General features: G+C 43.8%; 1 protein-coding gene across 1 annotated transcript in view; it reads right to left on the reverse strand.

Annotated features, from left to right (window-relative positions):
* Positions 1-220: 220 nt before the first annotated feature.
* Positions 221-21281, reverse strand: part of LOC124545936 (pacifastin-like protease inhibitor cvp4) — a 118906-nt gene continuing 97845 nt past the window's right edge. The window contains exon 3 of the mRNA XM_047124897.1: positions 221-3799. Coding sequence (XP_046980853.1) covers positions 3666-3799 — 134 coding nt within the window. The 3' untranslated portion in view covers positions 221-3665. The remainder of the gene's footprint in view (positions 3800-21281) is intronic.

Consider the following 21281-nt stretch of genomic DNA (forward strand, 5'->3'; position numbering starts at 1 on the left):
TGTCTAAGGGTTTTCAGAGTTCCAAATTCTGTGGTTGGGAAAGACATCTTCTCATATGAATACATGTATTCAGGAGATGGTGTGTAGCCTGTGGAATGTCATCCCATGTAATACAATTCTGAGGCTTAGTGTGGCAAGGATGAAGGGAAAAATTTGAGATTTTTACAATTTGTGTTTTGGTCAGCAGCATATTCTTCAATGTTCAGATTAAGCAAAGTGATTTAATACATTTTATATATTATATTTATATATAATATAACTTTACAAGGATACACCACAAGCAACAAAATACAACTTTTTCTATTTTTTGTGATAGTACAATAACTTATTGTATCTTAAAACTTAGTGGTAAAAATTGCAGTTATTTTACGTATGATTTCAGAATTTACAGACTTTCTCTTTACAGCAATACGTTTATAGCAGAATGTAATTTAATTCACAGTCATCACAGAAGAATGCTAGTAGACAGTGTAGTCTTTATACTGTAAGAATAATAAGTAAGTCAGATATGCAAAAAAGCAGTGGGTACCTTCTTTATTTACAGCTAAACGTATTTTCAGAGACTTTACATTATTTCAACACATTGTCATCTGTACACATAGTTAGCAATATTAAGTGATTTTATTGTAAATATGTTTATATTTAAAGCTCCCAGTTGGCCATTATATTGAGCAGAGTATAACATAATCGTCCTGTTTTTATGATACTTGAGCCCTTCTGTTCTGCAATTTGCACCAGACAACACAGTGGCAACCACAAATAATGTGATGTTATTCTTACCCATTACGTTATAGTGTTAAGTCGTGCACCATGCATTGAGTTGAAGTCACATGCAGTTTACTGGCCCCCACATTTCTTTCCATGTTAAAACTGTTATCAAACAATTATACAAATAGGTTAATGTTATAAATGTTGTTAAATATTTTATCATCAGGTAATAAAAGTTCATTGGAAGTGCAGAAGTGATTGTTACAATGTAGCACACAATTTTAACATACTTACACATATAATATTACTTTTTGAACAGCTGTTACACACTTTTAAAGCTAGTGTTATCACAGGCATAAGCTATCATTTGCAATAATTTATAATACCAAGGAAAGTGCTGTGTGTAGTAGTTTTGCTGAGGACTGATTACCTCTGAATATTTTCTTGTGTTCCACTACTAAGAAACAGTGAAACGCTTATGAGGAACGTTTGAGAGGAACTGAAGTAATATATCAATAGCATTGATGTTTGAAGCAAGTAAATGCTGTGCAAAAATTTTAAGTATAAATATGAATTACATTGTAGAAATACAGAGTTACAGATTAAACGCAATTTGGTAATAGTTTTTATGCTGTAAATTGTTTCTATCTGTTACTGAGCAAAGTGCAAAAAGCTAAATGAACTTAACAATGGCCTTCCTTTTCAGAATGAGTGAACGGATCCATTTACCTGGTAAAAGCCAAATCTTCTCCTGATGGAAAAATAATGTGGCTCATCATTAATTCATGATACATAGATAGTCTGGAACATAGTTGGATCTAAACACTGACGGAAAGAACATTTTGTGTAAATTGCGCTCAAATATTTTACTGTCAGTGAAAATGTATGTGTATGGCGTCTGAGAACTGCATGTATTTGAGTGTGAGAGAACTGAAATTTGCTTGCATATTATGATGTTGCGTCCTGAAAGAATAAAAAAAGTCTACATTTGCCTTAACTGGCTTATATGTTCACCTACTCTTACTGAAAGCGAACTGTTTTCACTTTGGGATGGTTTGTTGCATAAAAAAAGATCTTAGTAAAACCTACAGATACAGATGCTGACAGACTGCTGTGGCTGCATTAAACAGACTACATCTCATGGATGTCCAATGAAGAGCCTTCAAATTAGGAATACTCTGTCGTAGCAGCTGTGCCTAGATTTGAAGGGACGTTGTATTTACTGTGTCATGCTGCAGAGACATTAATTTGTCGATGAAAGGCTAAAACAATGTCAGAAATGTCGAAATTTGGTCTGTAACACCTGTATTTGTAAATATTTTTCTGTGATGGCTTAAAAAGTCAGTTTAGAAACAATATTAGTAATGAGAATCCTTATACACGACACGAGAATAGGACCTTGCGACCTGTATGTAACTAATATAAATTTTTGAAACATTTATTGTCTCTCACAAGTTCTTTTTTCAGAAATGACTATCATATGCTGCGTATCCATGTATAACGCTCAGAATACCAATAAAAATGAAAATGTCATTGATCAATGTGTTACTGAACCAGCATACTGTTCCTTGATATAGTTATTACCAAGAAGAAAACTGCCACTGTGATTATGAACTTGAAAAATAAAGTGCCTAACGCGCCAATTGGCAGACAAATGGGATCATGATAGAGACAAAAATTAGATTTGCGACTGTATGGGCAGCACTTCAAAGAAACTGAGATAACTGAAAGGTCTTTGCGATCTTCATCTTACCACACTGTGGCAAACTGTACTGTAGCACGTTTGCCAATGGAGTAGAATCCTGCACAATCATAACCTCCTGAAGGAACAGGCTGAAGTGTCCTTTCCTGTTGAACAGTTCATATGGAAAGATGATGAAGTTTGATTATTGAACAGTTCATACGGAAAGAAACGTGAATGTCTCTCAGACGATGAAATTTTATTAGCAAAACAGCGAAACCTGTTTCGAAGGCTTTGACGACATCTTTCGCTCATTAATTACTGAAGGCACAGTAAACTTGAAATGACCCGATGTAACTTCACGAAAATTTCTTATGCCTCCCTTTAAGCATTCAAACCAAACTGAATTTGAAAAAGAAAAGAAATCACTACATATTTGTTTTCCAAGTGCAACATTTCTTCACAGTATTAAGGTCCTGATGTGGAAACGCATTGAGACTAAGTGGTTAGAAGCAAACAAGCAAGGCATCTTTGAGTTTAACTGTTCTCAAACTTTTTTTCCTTGCTTGAACGCACTATTCTTAAACATTGCTATAATATGATGTCTATTTTTAATTTGTGTGAATGGTATAGGGTAATAAAAACCAAGCTATCTACAGATTTTCGTTTTCGACCTCCATTTTTCTTCAAATATTTTAAGTAGATTTATTTTGATTGTAACCAAAATAGCGGTTTGTTACCGGCGTGATTACTCAAATGTTGATCTGAAAAGTATATTACAGCACCAACATTTAAAAAGCAGAAGAACACAAAAGATTCAGTTACAGTATTCAATGATGTCGACAAACTTATAACTGAAGTCGGAAGGTAACTCACAAGTTTTGTCATTAGCAGCAACCAAAGAAAAGTAGTAAAATGTTAGCAGTGGCAACCACTATTTTCTTTGTTCGGTGTGACTATAAAACGAGTCAAGGTGTGAGGATGATATCGCAGTAGTAGAAATCTTGAACGAGTATTGTTTCGTTTTAGAAGAAAGGAAATGTATAAAATGATTTTGTAGGGGTCGTATAACTAGTTCGAGTTACCGATTTTTTTATGTTAAGCGTCTTCACTTTTGCACTGTGCATACGTTTTGTTTTTATAACGAACATCTGCTTTTGTGTTTATATGCTTGTAGGTGCTTGCGTGTGGTTCATTAGTGACTATGGGGTACATGATACGGGTAACGACAGGGCGTGTTCAGGCACTGAGGTGCTTGGGGGGGTCGCTAGTGACACTAACGTGGCTTGCCGGGGCACTGCGCGAACGTGCACGACGAGTGAGCCTTGATGCCGTCGGCGGAGCAGATGCAGAGGTTGCAGTCGTCCATGAAGCGGATGTTGGGGGCGCAGCGCTCCGCGTTGCCTCGAGCTGAAACACAAGAGCAACGACGTCAGCACCTCTCTGCGTCACCGCTTGTTCCGCAAGTGCGGTGTGAGCCTCTGAAGCAAAGTGTTAGTGGCCGTGAGTAGCCGAAAGCCGGCTTCATCCGCATGCTAGCCCAGGTTACGAGTTGGTGCGTTTCATATGCCCAGCTCTCACACAACGCTTCTCATACATAACGTAACGCACTGCAGTGGCCGCGTCAGAGGATACTTTGTACCAGTGTTAGCGGTTGATGTGATATTCCATCACTGTATTGGTTCGGGAACAGTTGTGAGCTGACCAAATTACACTACTGGCCATTAAAATTTCTACATCACGAAGATGACGTGTTACAGACGCGAAATTTAACCGACAGGAAGAAGATGCTGTGATATGCAAATGATTAGCTTTTCAGAGCATTCACACAAGGTTGGCGCCGGTGGCGACACATACAACGTGCTGACATGAAGAACGTTTCCAACCGATTTCTCATACACAAACAGCAGTTGACCGGCGTTACCTGGTGAAACGTTGTTGTGATGCCTCGTGTAAGGAGGAGAAATGCGTACCATCACGTTTCCGACTTTTATAAAGGTCGGAATGTAGCCTATCGCGATTGCGGTTTATCGTATCAAAACATTTCTGCTCGCGTTGGTGGAGATCCAATTACTGTTAGCAGGATATGGAATCTGTGGGTTCAGGAGGGTAATACGTAACGCCGTGCTGGATCCCAACGGTCTCGTAACACTAGCAGTCGATATGATAGGTATCTTATCAGCATGGCTGTAACGGATCGTGCAGCCACGTCTCGATCCCTGAGTCAACATATGGGGACGTTTGCAAGACAACAACCATCTGCACGAACAGTTCGACGACGTATGCAGCAGCATGGACTGTCAGCTCGGAGACCATGGCTGCGGTTGCTCTTGACGCTGCATCACAGACAGGAGCGCCTGCGATGGTGTACTCAACGACGAACCTGGGTGCAAGAATGGCAAAACGTCACTTTTTCGGATGAATCCAGGCTCTGTTTACATCATAAAGGTCGCATCCGCATTTGGCGACATCGCGGTGAACGCACATTGGAAGCGTGTATTCGTCATCGCCATACTGGGCTATAACCCAGAGTGATGGTATTGGGTGCCATTGGTGTCTCGGTCACCTCTCGTTCGCATTTACGGAACTTTGAACAGTGGACGCTAAATTTCAGATGTGTTACGACCTGTGGCTCTACCATTCATTCGATCCCTGCGAAACCCTACAATTCAGCAGGATAATGCACGACCGCATGTTGCAGATACTATACGGGCGTTTCTTGACACAGAAAATGTTCGACTGCTGCCCTGGCCAGCACATTCACCAGATCTCTCACCAACTGAAAATGTCCGGTTAATGGTGGCCGGAAGGAACTGGCTCGTCACAATACGCCAGTCACTACTCTTGATGAACTGCGGTTTCATGTCGAAGCTGCATGGGCAGCTGTAGCTAAACGCGCCATCCAAGCTCTGTTTGACTCAATGCCCAGGCGTATCAAGGCCGTTATTACGGCCAGAGGTGGTTATTCTGGGTTCTGATTTCTCAGGATCTATGCACCCAGATTGCGTGAAAATGTAATCACACGTCAGTTCTAGTGTAATATATTTGTCCAACGAAAAGCCGTTTATCATCCGCAGTTCTTCTTGGTGTAGTAATTTTAATGGGCAGTAGTGTAATTATTGAATAATTAAAACTACGTTACACGTAAAGAAAGTCATCCAAAGCTCAACTCCAATCGTACGTAGAAGTTTGATAAGAAGAACTACCTGCAAAAAAAAAAAAAAAAAAAAAAAAAAAGCAAATGCAACAGGCAGACGGAAACAGTAATGGCAGCTTATGACGTAAAAATATATTTTCACACTGACAGTCAATATTCCTCTGTACGTACCCTAACCCCTCTTATGCTCACGTTTTCTCCGCGAGATACAACAGTTGCAGCGTCACTGTTGGAGTCCTCCTTGCATACTAGCGTATCGGACAAAACAGTCACAGGCAACGTTACGCTAATACCGTGTGTCACCGCCTCTAACCTAGATAATGGCCTAGATTAAGTGAGAGTCGAGAAGATTGTTCAGGAATGCCATAACCAGCAGAAACCTTTAATCTATGATGGCCTCCCGTGAATACACTGAATTGTGGGGATGTTGACCGCTAGGTTTCATCCGCTGCATAAAATAGACCTAGTCATTTTCTATGGGATTCAGATCGGGTAATGTAGTGCACCCGTCAAAGTGCAGTACGGTGCCCAAGTGTTCGTCAAATCAGAAGAAAACCTGCAGTCGTGTGAATACGATATCTGTCATCTTGGAACTCGCGCGTGTCTGCAGTATACTGCAGAGAGGTCACTATTTTTTGGTCGTTACTGCAGAAACCAGCAGCTCAGCCGCAGCAGTTGCAGAAACCATAAGCGGCTGCCATCACCGAGGGCTGCTTACACACTCAAAGATAACAAGAGAAAGAAAAGAAAGGATGCACCGCGAAGGAATTATCCGAATCGGACGGAAATCGTTTGATTCATTTACAATCAAAGAAATTATTACAAATTGCGTGCTTTATTCAAGAGAAAGATTTTCAGAAATTAAGGAAGCCACTAACGCGTTGGTCCACCACTAGCGCTTATGCAAGCAGTTATTCAGCTTGGCATTGATTTCCAGAGTTGTTGAATCTTCGTTGATCCATTATGGATCGTGGGACGACGGCTGTCATGAACTTCTTGATGCAATAATTTACCAACAGCCGTATGTATTGTAGAAATTTATTTTATTTTATGAACTTCTACCTGCTACCAGTCTCGGCATTATATTGATGCCATCTTCAGGCGCCACTCGTCATAGTCGTAAAATCACTATACAGGGAAGGAGCCATATAACTGAATCGGTGAATCAATTCGTCCAGCTGGCCACCAAGAGCTATTGCAGGACGAATTGATTCACGGATCCAGTTATATGGCTCCTTCCGTGTACAGAGATTTTACGACTATGACGAGCGGGGTCTGAAGATGGCATCAATATAATGCCGTTACTGGTAGCACATAGAAGTTCATAAAATAAAATATATTTCTACAATACATACGGCTGTTGGTGAATTATTGCATCAGGAAGACTTGTTGGATGTCCTGAGGGATATCGTTCCAACTTCTGTCCAATTGGTGTGTTAGAGCGTCGATATCCCGAGCTAGTTGGTGGGCTCCCACCATAATGTTCCAGATGTCGGAACTGGGGAGAGATCTGGCAACGTATCTGGCCAAGGTACAGTTTGAAAAGCACAAAGGCTAGGTGTAGAAGCTCTCGCCGTGTGCGGACGGGCAATACGTTGCTGAAATGTACGCCCAGAATAGCTTGCCGTGGAAAGCAACAAATCGGAGCAGAGAATATCATCGATTCACCAATGTGCTGTACGAGTGGCGCGGATGGCAACCAGATGGATCCTGCTATGAAAAGAAATGGCACCTCAGACCATCGCTGCTGGTCGTCGGGCCATATGGTAGGCGCAAGTAAGTTTCGTATCCCATCACTCTCTGGGGCGTCTCCAGACACTTCTTTGCTGGTCAGCGGCGCTCAGTTCAAAGTGGGACGCATCTGGTCAATGAGTTTCCAAGCCTAAGACTGTCTCGAGACGCCTCGGACTACGGTGGGTTAACATCCTGAGTGTCGCCTGTTAAATGGCCCGACAGCCAGGAGTGATGGTCTTGGGCAGCTTTTCTTTTCAGAGCAGGACCCATTTGGTTACCGAGCGAGGTGGCGTAGTGGTTAGACACTGGACTCGCATTCGGGAGGACGACGGTTCAATCCCGCGTCCGGCCATCCAGATTTAGGTTTTCCGTGATTTCCCTAAATCGCTCCAAGCAAATGCCGGGATGGTTCCTTTGAAAGGGCACGGCCGACTTCTTTCCCCATCCTTCCCTAATCCGATGAGACCGATGACCTCGCTGTCTGGTCTCCTTCCCCAAAAAACAACAACCAACAACAACCCATTTGGTTGCCATTCGCGGCAGCCTTTTAGCACAGTGGTATGTCGACGACATTCTATGCCCCATTTTGTTGCCCTTCATGGCAAGCCGTCCTGGGATTACACTACTGGCCATTAAAATTGCTACACCACGAAGATGACGTACTACGGACACGAAATTTAACCGACAGGAAGAAGATGCTGTGATACGTAAATGATTAGCTTTTCAGAGGCGGTGGTGACACCTACAACGTACTGGCATGAGGAAAGTTTCCAACCGATTTCTCATACACAAACAGCAGTAGACCGGCGTTGCCTGATGAAACGTTGTTGTGATGCCTCGTGTAAGGAAGAGAAATGCGTACCATCACGTTTCCGACTTTGAGAAAGGTCGGATTGTAGCCAATCGCGATTGCGGTTTATCGTATCGCGACATTGCTGCTCGCGTTAGTCGAGATCCAATGACCGTTAGCAGAATATGGAATCAGTGGGTTCAGTAGGGTAATACGGAACGCCGTGCTGGATCCCAACGGCCTCGTATCACTAACAGTCGAGATGACAGGCGTCTTATCCGAATGGCTGTAACGGATCGTGCAGCCACGTCTCGATGCCTGTGTCAACAGATGGGGACGTTTGCATGACAACATCCATTTGCACGAACAGTTCGACAACGTTTGCAGCAGTATGGCAAAATGTCACTTTTTCGAATGAATACAGGTTCTGTTTACAGCATCATGATGGTAGCATCCGTATTTGGCGACATCGCGGTGAATGCACATTGGAAGCGTGTATACGTCATCGCCATACTGGCGTACAACACGGGGTAATGGAGTGAGGTGCCAATGGTTACACATCTCGGTCACCTCTTGACCGCATTGCCGGCACTTTGAACACTGCACGCTACATTTCAGATGTGTTACGACCCGTTGATCTACCCTTCATTCTGTCCCTGCGAAACCCCACATTTCAGCAGGATAATGCACGACCGCATGTTGCAGGTCCTGTACAGGCCCTTCTGGATAGAGAAAATATTCGACTGCTGCCCTGGCCAGCACATTCTCCAGATCTCTCACCAATTGAAATCGTCTGGTCAATGGTGGCCGAGCAACTGGCTCGTCACAATACGCCAGCCACTACTCTTGAGGAACTGTGGTATCGTGTCGAAGCTGCATGGACAGCTGTACCTGTACACGCCATCAAAGCTGTGTTTGACTCAACGCCCATGCGTATCAAGGCCGTTATTACGGCCGGAGGGGGTTGTTCCGGTTACTGATTTCTCAGGATCTATGCACCCAATTTGCTTGAAAATGTAATCATATTTCAGTTCTAGTATAATATATTTGACCAATGAATAGCCGTTTATCATCTGCATTTCTTCTTGGTGTAGCAATTTTAATGGCCAATAGTGTACATTTCAGCAAGATATACCTCGTACGGCTGGTGCCTGATGAACCATCATACGCGCCACACAGAACTGTCTTGCGGGTTGCCGCCTAGAAGGACGCGACTTCACTGCGCCTTACGCTATGGCGCGACTACCTCCGGACACAGCCGGCACTAATTCGCATCCGCGAAGCCAAGTGACGGCAGCCACTACCTGGTACCCATACTCCAGGGACGCCGTCATAGGTCCGCCGCCAGCAGCTCTCCATCAGTCGGCCACCGAAACTGATGGCGAGTCTGATTCTGAGTAAACGATTATTCTACGATGCACCGCTACCGGAAGACAATAGTAGTGACTGCGACCGATTCTGTCCTTGCAGAGTAACCTTTCAGAACTGTACTAAACGACTGACAATTATTGGTGTTAGATCAGGACGATCTCTGTCTCTCTCTTTTTTCATACAGAATCTAGCATCTTCTCTCCCTGTTCCACTCCCAAACAGGACGAGGGAAAAATGACTTCCTATATGCCTCTGTACGAGCCCTAATCTCTCTTATCTTTGTGGTCTTTCCGCGAAATATAAGTTGGCGGCAGTAAAACTGTACTGCGGCCAGCCTCAAATGCTGGTTCTCTAAATTTCTTCAGTAGCGATTCACGAAAAGAACGCCTCCTTTCCTCCAGAGACTCCCACCCGTGTTCCTGAAGTATATCAGTAAAACTCGCGTGATGATCAAACCTACCAGTAACAAATCTAGCAGCCCGCCTCTGCACTGCTTCTATGTCCTCCCTCAATCTGACCTGATAGGGATCCCAAACGCTCGAGCAGTACTCAAGAATAGGTCGTATTAATGTTTTATAAGCGGTCTCCTTTACAGATGAACCACATCTTCCCAAAATTCTACCACTGAACCGAAGACAACTATCCGCCTTCCCCACAACTGCCATTACATGCTTGTCCCACTTCATATCGCTCTGCAATGTAACGCCCAAATATTTAATCGACGTGACTGTGTCAAGCGCTACACTACTAATGGAGTATTCAAACATTTCGGGATTCTTTTTCCTATTCATCTGCATTAATTTACATTTATCTATATTTAGAGTTACCTGCCATTCTTTACATCAATCACAATTCCTGTCCAAGTCATCTTGTATCCTCCTACAGTCACTCAACGACGACACCTTCCCGTACACCACAGCATCATCAACAAACCGCCGCACATTGCTATCCACCCTATCCAAAAGATCATTTATGTAGATACAAAACAACAGCGGACCTACCACACTTCCCTGGGGCACTCCAGATGATACTCTCACCTCCGATGAACACTCGCCATCGAGGATAAGGTACTGGCTTCTATTACTTAAGAACTCTTCGAACCACTCACATATTTGGGAACCAATCCCATATGCTCCTACCTTAGGAGTCGGCAGTGGGGCACCGAGTCAAACGCTTTCCGGAAGTCAAGGAATATGGCATCCGTCTGATACCCTTCATCCATGGTTCGCAAGACATCATGTGAAAAAAGGGCGAGTTGCGTTTCGGAGTAGCGATGCTTTCTAAAACCGTGCTGATGCATGGACAGCAATATTCTTTTGTTCGTGCTTTCTTCTTGCTTATAGCAATACACGTCTATTGCTCACTTCTACCTGGCCAACTTCTTGTTTTCTGCGTGCACCATTCCACAAGGGGTACTTTAAGACAATGTCCGCCTGCGCACGGTGTACGTTTCTACTGCCATGCTTCGTGCTTGCCAAACCCTTCCTTGGCCAGCAAGATCGCCCGATCTCTCCCAAACTGAGAAGGTTTGTAGCATTATGGGCAGGATCCTCGAGTCAGCTTTGGATTTTGACGATCTAACGCGCCAGTTGGACAGAATTTGGCACGATATTCTTCAGGAGGACGGTATTTTAGTTAGTAGTGGCTATGTCTGCTGGGTTTCTGTCCAGATCCAGAACAAAAAATTTCGTCATGTCATTTATAGTTCAAACATGTGAGCAAATAATACACTCCTGGAAATGGAAAAGAGAACACATTGACACCGGTGTGTCAGACCCACCATACTTGCTCCGGACACTGCAAGAGGGCTGTACAAGCAATGATCACACGCACGGCACAGCGGACACACCAGGAACCGCGGTGTTGGCCGTCGAATGGCGCTAGCTGCGCAGCATTTGTGCACCGCCGCCGTCAGTGTCAGCCAGTTTGCCGTGGCATACGGAGCTCCATCGCAGTCTTTAACACTGGTAGCATGCCGCGACAGCGTGGACGTGAACCGTATGTGCAGTTGGCGGACTTTGAGCGAGGGCGTATAGTGGGCATGCGGGAGGCCGGGTGGACGTACCGCCGAATTGCTCAACACGTGGGGCGTGAGGTCTCCACAGTACATCGATGTTGTCGCCAGTGGTCGGCGGAAGGTGCACGTGCCCGTCGACCTGGTACCGGACCGTAGCGACGCACGGATGCACGCCAAGACCGTAGGATCCTACGCAGTGCCGTTGGGGACCGCATCGCCACTTCCCAGCAAATTAGGGACACTGTTGCTCCTGGGGTATCGGCGAGGACCATTCGCAACCGTCTCCATGAAGCTGGGCTACGGTCCCGCACACCGTTAGGCCGTCTTCCGCTCACGCCCCAACATCGTGCAGCCCGCCTCCAGTGGTGTCGCGACAGGCGTGAATGGAGGGACGAATGGAGACGTGTCGTCTTCAGCGATGAGAGTCGCTTCTGCCTTGGTGCCAATGATGGTCGTATGTGTGTTTGGCGCCGTGCAGGTGAGCGCCACAATCAGGACTGCATACGACCGAGGCACACAGGGCCAACACCCGGCATCATGGTGTGGGGAGCGATCTCCTACACTGGCCGTACACCACTGGTGATCGTCGAGGGGACACTGAATAGTGCACGGTACATCCAAACCGTCATCGAACCCATCGTTCTACCATTCCTAGACCGGCAAGGGAACTTGCTGTTCCAACAGGACAATGCACGTCCGCATGTATCCCGTGCCACCCAACGTGCTCTAGAAGGTGTAAGTCAACTACCCTGGCCAGCAAGATCTCCGGATCTGTCCCCCATTGAGCATGTTTGGGACTGGATGAAGCGTCGTCTCACGCGGTCTGCACGTCCAGCACGAACGCTGGTCCAACTGAGGCGCCAGGTGGAAATGGCATGGCAAACCGTTCCACAGGACTACATCCAGCATCTCTACGATCGTCTCCATGGGAGAATAGCAGCCTGCATTGCTGCGAAAGGTGGATATACACTGTACTAGTGCCGACATTGTGCATGCTCTGTTGCCTGTGTCTATGTGCCTGTGGTTCTGTCAGTGTGATCATGTGATGTATCTGACCCCAGGAATGTGTCAATAAAGTTTCCCCTTCCTGGGACAATGAATTCACGGTGTTCTTATTTCAATTTCCAGGAGTGTACTTTATGAATAATTAGTACAGCGACGTTACTGATTATACTCCATTAATATTGTGGTTTCTATAGAGCATTTACCGCTATTTATCGCGTTTTCTTTAACTACTTCCTTTAACGACCAGTTTAGCAAAAACCAACCGTCACAGGGACATTTAGCAGATGCGGGAAAACCTTATACAGAGGAAAAATACTTCGAACTGTCATAGACTTTTATCAGTCCAGACATTGTCTCAGAATATCTTATTCATGCAAACATTTACATTGTTTAAGGATTGCTACACAGTTTATATGCCATAGTTAGTTGTTTCAGATTGTAATGAGATGGGAACGCTTTTGAAAATCATTGTAACCTGTACAAGCGTTAGGGACTAACTCATCTGTAATTACGTGTTTTTCCAGTTTTTGCAGTATCATGGTGTGATGTTGCATCGCACTGATTGCCTTAAAGAAGAGTGTTGTCTAGTGGTCTCTCGTGGTATCCATTTTGTATAGTCGAACGACTGTACCGCAAGGCGATTAGAGGACCCGCTAGACAGCTACGTTATGTTGGTTGCATGCAAATCAGGCTGATCACAATTCAGGTCGTTCGGATGCTTTTGCGCATGATAGTACATTACACCATTCCAACGGTAACGTACAGTAGAATTGTCGACCGAAGAAATGTGCCGATTAGTTGAAAGAAAACATAGATTAGTCGGGCCACGGTAAGGGTAACACATGTAATACACAGAACTATCGTCCACCTGTTATAGAATCTTAGAAGATATTCTGAACTCACACGTAACGTGGTACTTTAACAGAATGACCTCCATACCAGCCACCATGGATTCCTAAAACATCAGTCATGAGTAACCCAACACAAGACATCTAGAAAACTACCAATCGATGCAGTCAGGGAAGTTCAGTATTTCTTAACTTTCCAAAAGCATATCACTGAACATAGCACGCTATTCTGGATGACGGGTCATTAAAAGATGTAGAACAAAGTGGAGACATGCTCCTTGGAGGTATGTGGGAACACAGTGTTCAGAAATGTAAAATTGTGTACTTTACAAAACGAGATAAGGTAGTATTCTGTAACTACACCATCGGCGAGTCACAAATGGAATCAGTGAACGCATATATATGGAATAATAGCATTAACTCAGTCACGGGTAAAGCAGTTGCAAGACTCGATTCACTTGCCAGATTCCGGAGAAATATAATTTCTCTACAAAGCTGTTTCGGTACACAGCACTCGTGCGAGCCCTACTATTAGGTTGGTGCATAAGTTCTAGCGTTTATGAGTAAGTTTAATAAACACAAGAGACACTCGTAACATAGACCTGAGTCATCAACAATACATTCTCCTTCACTATTACTGAACACGGAGAGTCACTAATGTCAGAGAGATCCTCGTTAAAACGAGAAAACCGTTTCCATGACAAGGCATTATTCCCAACCAGGGTGCAAATGTTTCTGGTTTCTTATGCTGTTGTCACCCTTCTATGAACTCGGACCGAAGAATATATCGGAAGTGTTCCGATTTCATCCCCTTTGGCACGCTATTTTCTAGTATCCACAGCTCCACTCACTACACTATGTGATCAAAAATATCTGGACACATGGCTGAAAATAACTTACAAGTTCGTGGCACCCTCCATCGGTAATGCTGGAATTCAATATGGTGTTGGCCCACCCTTTGCCTTGATGACAGCTTCCACTCTCGGGCATACATTCAGTCAGGTGCTGGAAGGTTTCTTGGGGAGTGCTGCACTGAGGAGATGTATCGATGTCGGTCGGTGAGGCCTGGTACGAAGTCGGCATTCCAAAACATCCCATTACAGGGATGTTATTGTCGTGTAACCACTCTACCACAGGTCGTGCATTATAAATATGTGCTCGTACGTGATGAAAGCTGCAATCACGACCTCCGCATCGCTCTTCAACAGGTGAAGCAAGAAGGTGCTTAAAACATCAATGTAGCTCTATGCTGTGATAGTGCCACGCAAAAAACCACGTGTGCAAACACCTCCATTAAAATCTCGACCGCACCATAACACCACCGACTCCGAATTTTACTGTTGGCACTACACACGGTGGCATATGACGTTCACCGGGCATTCGCCACAACCACATACTGCCATCGGATCGCCACATTGTGTACCGTGTTTCGTCACTCCAAACAAAGTTTTCCCACTGTTCAATCTTCCAGTGGTTACGCTCCTTACACCAAGGGAGGCGTCGTTTGGCATTTACCGGCATGATGTGTGGCTTATGAGCAGCCGCTCGACCCTGAAATCTGTTTTCTCACCACCAGCCTAACTGTCATAGTACTTGCAGTGGATCCTGATGCAGTTTGGAATTTCTGTGTGATGGTCTGGATAGCTGTCTGCCTATTACACATTACGAACCTCTTCAACTGTCGGCAGAAGACGAGGTCGGCCTGTACGCTTTTGTGCTGAACGCGTCCCTTGACGTTTTCACTTCACTGTCACATCGGAAACGGTGGACCTAGGGATGTTCAGGAGTGTGTATATCTCGCGTACAGACGTATGACACAAGTGACACTCAATCACTTGACCACGTTCGAAGTCCGTGAGTTCCGCGGAGCGCCCCATTCTGCTCTCTCACGATGTTTAATGACTACTGATGTCGCTGATACGGAGTACCTGTCAGTAGGTGGCAGCACAATCCACCTAGTATGAAAACCGCATGTTTTGGGGCGTGTCCGGATACTTTTGATCACGTGTTCTATCTCCGAATGCCAAAGTGGCAATATGCAAAATCAAATACCAATAGTGAATCACATACAAAAAAAACAAACGATAATCAATAAATACACCAGTAGCAACCTGAATATGAGGGTGCAAAACAAAAACGCTACGAAGTTAAGCACCAACCCAAAGATATTCGGGGTCAGGACGGTTCAAACCGTCCTGCCATCCTGATTTACGTTCCCAGTGATTTCTGTAAATCGCATCAGATAAATGGGGGGATGGTTCCTTTGAAAGGCCGAGTTCGTTTCTCTCCGCCACACAAGTCAGGTGGCTTACGGAGTTTGGATGTAGATGTACAGAGGCGTTTATGTCGTCATACTTCCCGCAGTCCTTACTTCTACGGGACGGTAAGAACCCTAACATGTGGTACGGTGAGAAGTATCCTCTGCCACGATGCGGAGGCCATGGGGAAGTTCCGTAGACACCGCCGGATGCCACTTTCACTCACCAGACACAATTACACTCATCTACTCAGAGAGTCACGAAGTAACAAGCATATCGGCCACGTGAGTCGCACCAACTCCACGAGTCCTTAAGCTTGGTGTTAGAACTGACGCCACATTTAAGGTGTGAATATCGTGACAACACAAAATCAGTTAGAGTAATCCAGGCGTTATCCCTGCAGACTTAACCACTGCGTGTGGTATCTACTTAGGATTTTAATAACCAGATATGTGGACCTTGCATACAACACTACAATGAGTTGTCTAGTTGTGAAAATCCACATTTTTCCCTTATTACCACTCCACCCACTAGCATAATCATCAAATTGTGAGTTTGTCAGTTTTACAAACAAGGAACTAGAGAGATATACGACAGATAGTCCTCCTTCCTTGCAGGACAATCTCTCATAACAAATTCAGTCGGCGGTAGAATTTCCATCTTCAGACGAGGCCTCCAGCTTACTGCGGCTGCAAGAGGAGTTTTGCACTGAAATAAAATTAAAATGAAATTATCTTTAAAACAAATTTTCCACATAGTATCATTCTCTATCTTACAAATGTTCGTGAGTCTCACAGCAAACACAAACATTGTACTCAAAACTATATCTTCCCTGTACTACTACAGGCAATGCACGAGATACAAGGTATGAGTGGAGGATTCTACGGCAGGAATCCGCTGTCCGTAAATTCTTCAGACTGTGCTGATTTTGGAGTGCAAGTTGCGCATTTTGGGCGAAATCATTCGGCTGGAAACATCGAAAACTGCATATGATTTCATCTCGTCCAGGAAGTCAAAAATAATTAAGTGAACACACCGTGTGCGAAATAGAGAGATGTAGAGAGAACAGATTGTATACGAGCAATGTATTTACGGATAATTCTTATGGGGTGATGGAACCCGTTGCTGTAATATGAGGCAAGTTATCCACACAGGTGACTGACTAAGCAAGGGCGCCATAATAAGCAAAGTATCACCAGAAAAAAGAGAAGTTTACTAGCATCAGACGTAACCTGAATTTGAGAAAGAAATCTCTAAAAATCAACGTCAGGAACACAGCGTTGTATAGAAACGAATGTCGGACTGCCGACACTCGGAATAGTGGAGTGTCGAAGCTTTAGTGACAAGAAGTTACTGAGGGAAGCTGAAAATTAAAGGTACTGATAGGATAACAAATGAGGACGTTCACTTCAGAATCTTCGAGAGAAGGGAAATGTGGAAAACAGAAACAATAAGAATGGACAGAATGATAGCACATACATTAAGATATCGGGGAATGGCGTTTGCTGTTTGCAGCACTTGCCACACAGGTAGTCGAAAATTTACTTTCAGGTACTGCTTTGGTCGCTACATAGTTGTTGGTTGAATAGTGGACAGCCTCTGTTAGCCATTTGACTATGTGATACAGAAACACAGAACCTCCCTTTTCGTGTTATAATATATCGGCAGGGCCGATTTTATGCAGAAGAACAAAATTTTGTTTATATTGATGATTGAAGTAATTCAGTAATATACTGAATAAATGCTTCCAGAGCCCCTGTTGCGACTTTTTTGTTTATTTATTTAAACGGCATGTTCCGAGACATTCCGTCTAATTATCATTAATGGTTTATTACAGTGATTGGAGACATCTTGATACACTTAAACATGCTACATTCTTTTATGTTCTGTCTACCAACAGAACTCCATTTATTTAAAATAAGCTGCATTCTTTCATGGAATGTTCAACTGCCCTATACCACTGTCTAGTTCTTGACCTTCCAACGTATGTTATTCTCCAGGCGGTAGCACATCTACCACACACAGCCCAGTAATTTTAATTTTGTTTTGTTAGAGAGATATTTAAAAACATTATACAAGAGCTCTAGTTACACATGTAAACAGTAAAGCACTACATGAGCACGAAATATCTGCATAAAACGATCACCCCATCTAGTGAGTAATCTGCAAAGCTGCCAATGAACTGTCGTGAAAAACGTAACCTGTCATCAGCGTAAAGCAGTAGCTTGTATTTGTGGCGTACCGCAATACATTTCATCTACATTTAAAGTCTGTGAAAATCAAATGATAAATAAATCGCCTAAAATGTTATGAGAGAAGTATCTCGATGTTAATTAAGGAGCGTAACATTTTTTTACTTTGTAACAACGTTTTAAATGTTATGAGTGACGTATCTGATGTTAATTAAGGAGAGTAACAATTGTTAAGTTTGTAACAATGTCATAATTGATGAGAAGGTCAAATCTCTCGAAACTAGTTTCTTGTAACTGGTCTCATCTACTATTTAATCAAATTTAGTCTCACAGTTACGTTTTGTTCTTACACGTACTGCTCGCCAGAGAAAGATACATGATCTTTGCAACAATGACTTTAGACAAAGTTAATCTTAGTATTTAAAACAATAAGTAAAACCACGACTTTTGGCTGTGAGATCTTGTTCTCAATTAAATTAGCTTTGAAATAAAGTTTTACAGTTAGATGTTTTATTTTGGAAACTGTTTTATTTAAGGTATTAGAAATCATACACTTTATGTCTCACAGAAGATTTCTGATAATTTCGAAAAGTATGTATGAAAACGCTTACAATGTTCTAACAGGTATGAAGAGCGACAAATGGATTATCAGATTATTTATTTGTTACATTTGGACATTCTTAGGGAATCAGCTTTGTTGTAATACACGTGTTTCTTTTGTTACATAAATGGTTATTTGAGAGAAAGTATTCTTTGTTTATGAATTTGCTGGGAAAGCTGTAATACTTCGACAGGATTTGCAGTCCTGAGTTGTCCTTTTTCATATTTAACTAATAGTACACAATACATACGAAACAGATGTGCTCGTGTTGTTTAACGTGCGTGCCGTTTCCGGTGATCCTCTAGTGTGGACGGCCAGATCTGGGCTCTTCTTCTTTATTTTTGCGTGGAGGTAGGAGTGGATCACGATCAGTAACTACATTGGCAGCACTACGTCACCATCTACGGTCAGGTACACATCGTGTACATCGTGTCGTATACCAAATTTAGATAGGCACTGGTAGAGCTATATGTACCCCAATAACTAACATCAAGGACAGTGTTTCCTTAAACACTGCTAAAGTAAGCTTGGCTACCATGTCAAGATTTTTATACGGCATTTCATCATGTCTATTAACAAAACAGACATAGAACATTAAAGAGAATAGGAATGTGAGGTGCATTGTGTAACAGAATCTATGCGGCGATTAACGGTGTGATATTCAAGGTGGCAATCAATGCAGCCCAAAACTGTCCAATAAAAATAAGTAGATCGTAGCGACAAGTCTGTCCCTTGTCTCTGTTTCAATTCGCTTGCTGTCCGCGACACATCAGGAGAACACTGCGCCGGCCGGTATGGCCAAGCGGTTAAAGGCGCTTCAGTCCGGAACCGCGCGACCGACACGGTCGCAAAAAATGGCTCAAATGGCTCAGAGCACTATGGGACTTAACATCTGAGGTCATCAGTCCCCTAGAACTTAAAACTACTTAAACCTAACTAACCTAAGGACATCACACACATCCATGCCCGAGGCAGGATTCGAACCTGCGACCGTAGCAGTCGCGCGGTTCCGGACAGCGTGCCTAGAACCGCGAGAACACCACCTACGGTCGCAGGTTCGAATCCTGCCTCGGGCATGGATGTGTGTGATGTCCTTAGGTTAGTTAGGTTTAAGTAGTTCTCAGTTCTAGGGGACTGATGACCTTACATGTTAAGTCCCATAGTGCTCAAAGCCATTTGAACCATTTTGAGAACACTGCAATAGATTTCCACTAAGAATTTCGCATTATATACCGATTTACATATTACAGGGGGTGGCAAAAAACATGGAAACAGCAAACACGCAACCCATTTCCACGCCTAATACGGTGTAGGAAAATCTTTGGTACGCAATCTTATATCACTCTTGCTGCAAAAAAAAGAGGGAAGTTCAGGTAATGATGCTAGAGCTGGATAGCGATCATTTACCTTTCCCTCCAAAGCAGACAACAAATCGTCAATAATACCGAGATCTGGTGATTATCGTGGCCAGGGGAGACGCGACAAATCATCGACGAGCTCAAAAAAAAAAAAAAAAAAAAACCTGCACGATGTGAGCTTTGTGAACAAGAGCCCTGCAGTCTTGGAACACAGCATCATCATCACTGGGGAACAAACACTGTACCGTGGGATGGACCTGATCAGCGAAAATGGTTACGTAATGCTTGATAGTAATGCGACCTTGCAAAGTAACCATGGCTCCCATGGAACAGCCCACATCATCACCGAGCTCCCGCCATGTTTCGGTTTGTGAGCGTAAGTTTGGGGTCGTTGTGACTTAGCGGATGATGATTTTCCGCTTTCCCTGGCAGCGGTATATACGTTGCCTCTTTGAACCCCAAACACTTAGGCTCGCTCGATTACGGACGCACCCGCAGTACGAGCACCAACAACATGCTCGGGTTCAAGTTAACTTAACTTCGACGCAATGCACTCACGACCAGACAAAACACTTTTCTACATCTACATCGACATATATACTTCGCTAGCCACCAAGCGGTGTGTGGCGGAGGGCACAATTTGCGCCAAAGTCATATTCCCCCCCCCCCCCCCCCTTTCTGTTCCACTCGAGGATCGCGCGAGGGATAAACGACTGTCTGAACGCCTCAGTACGAGCTCTTACTTCCCTTAGCTTTGAATGATGATCATTACGCGATTTGAAAGTTGGTGGTGTGCTCTACATCCTCGGTGAAGATTTGATTTCGGAATTTAGAGAGCAGCCCCTTCTGTTTAGCGCGTCGTGTATCTGTTAGTGTGTCCCACTTCAAACCTTCTATGAGATTTGTAACGCTCTCGCGATGGCTAAATGTACCAGTCACGAATCTTGCCGCTCTTCTTTGAACCTTCTCAATCTCTTGAATCAGACCCAACTGGTAAGTACCCCATACAGACGAACAATACTCTAAGACTGGACGAAATAACGTATTGTAAGCTATTTCCTTTGTTGAAGGCCTGCATCGCTTCAGGATTCTACCAATAAACCGCAATATAGAGTTCGCCTTATCCGTTACTTTTGTAATCTGACCATTCCATTTGAGATCATTTCGAGTAGTCACACCCCGATACTTGACTGATGTTACCGCTTCCAGAGACTGATCATTTATTTTGTACTCATACATTAATGGGGATTTTCGCCTTGTTATACGCAGTAGATTACAGTTACCAATATTGAGAGATAACTGCCAGTCATTACACCACGCTTTTATTTTCTGCAAATCCTCATTGATTTGTTCACAACTTTCGTGTGATACTACTTTCCTGTAGACTACAGCATCATCGGCAAACAGTCTAAGGCCGCTGTCTATACCATCAACCAGATCGTTTATATAGATCTTAAAAAGCAGAGGACCTATTACGCTGCCCTGGGGCACACCTGAAGTTACGCTTGTTTCTGTTGAAGTTACCCCGTTCAGGACGACATACTGCTCCCTTTCTATCCAA

The sequence above is a fragment of the Schistocerca americana genome, chromosome 8, assembly GCF_021461395.2.
Source record: "Schistocerca americana isolate TAMUIC-IGC-003095 chromosome 8, iqSchAmer2.1, whole genome shotgun sequence".
Lineage (NCBI taxonomy): Eukaryota > Metazoa > Arthropoda > Insecta > Orthoptera > Acrididae > Schistocerca > Schistocerca americana.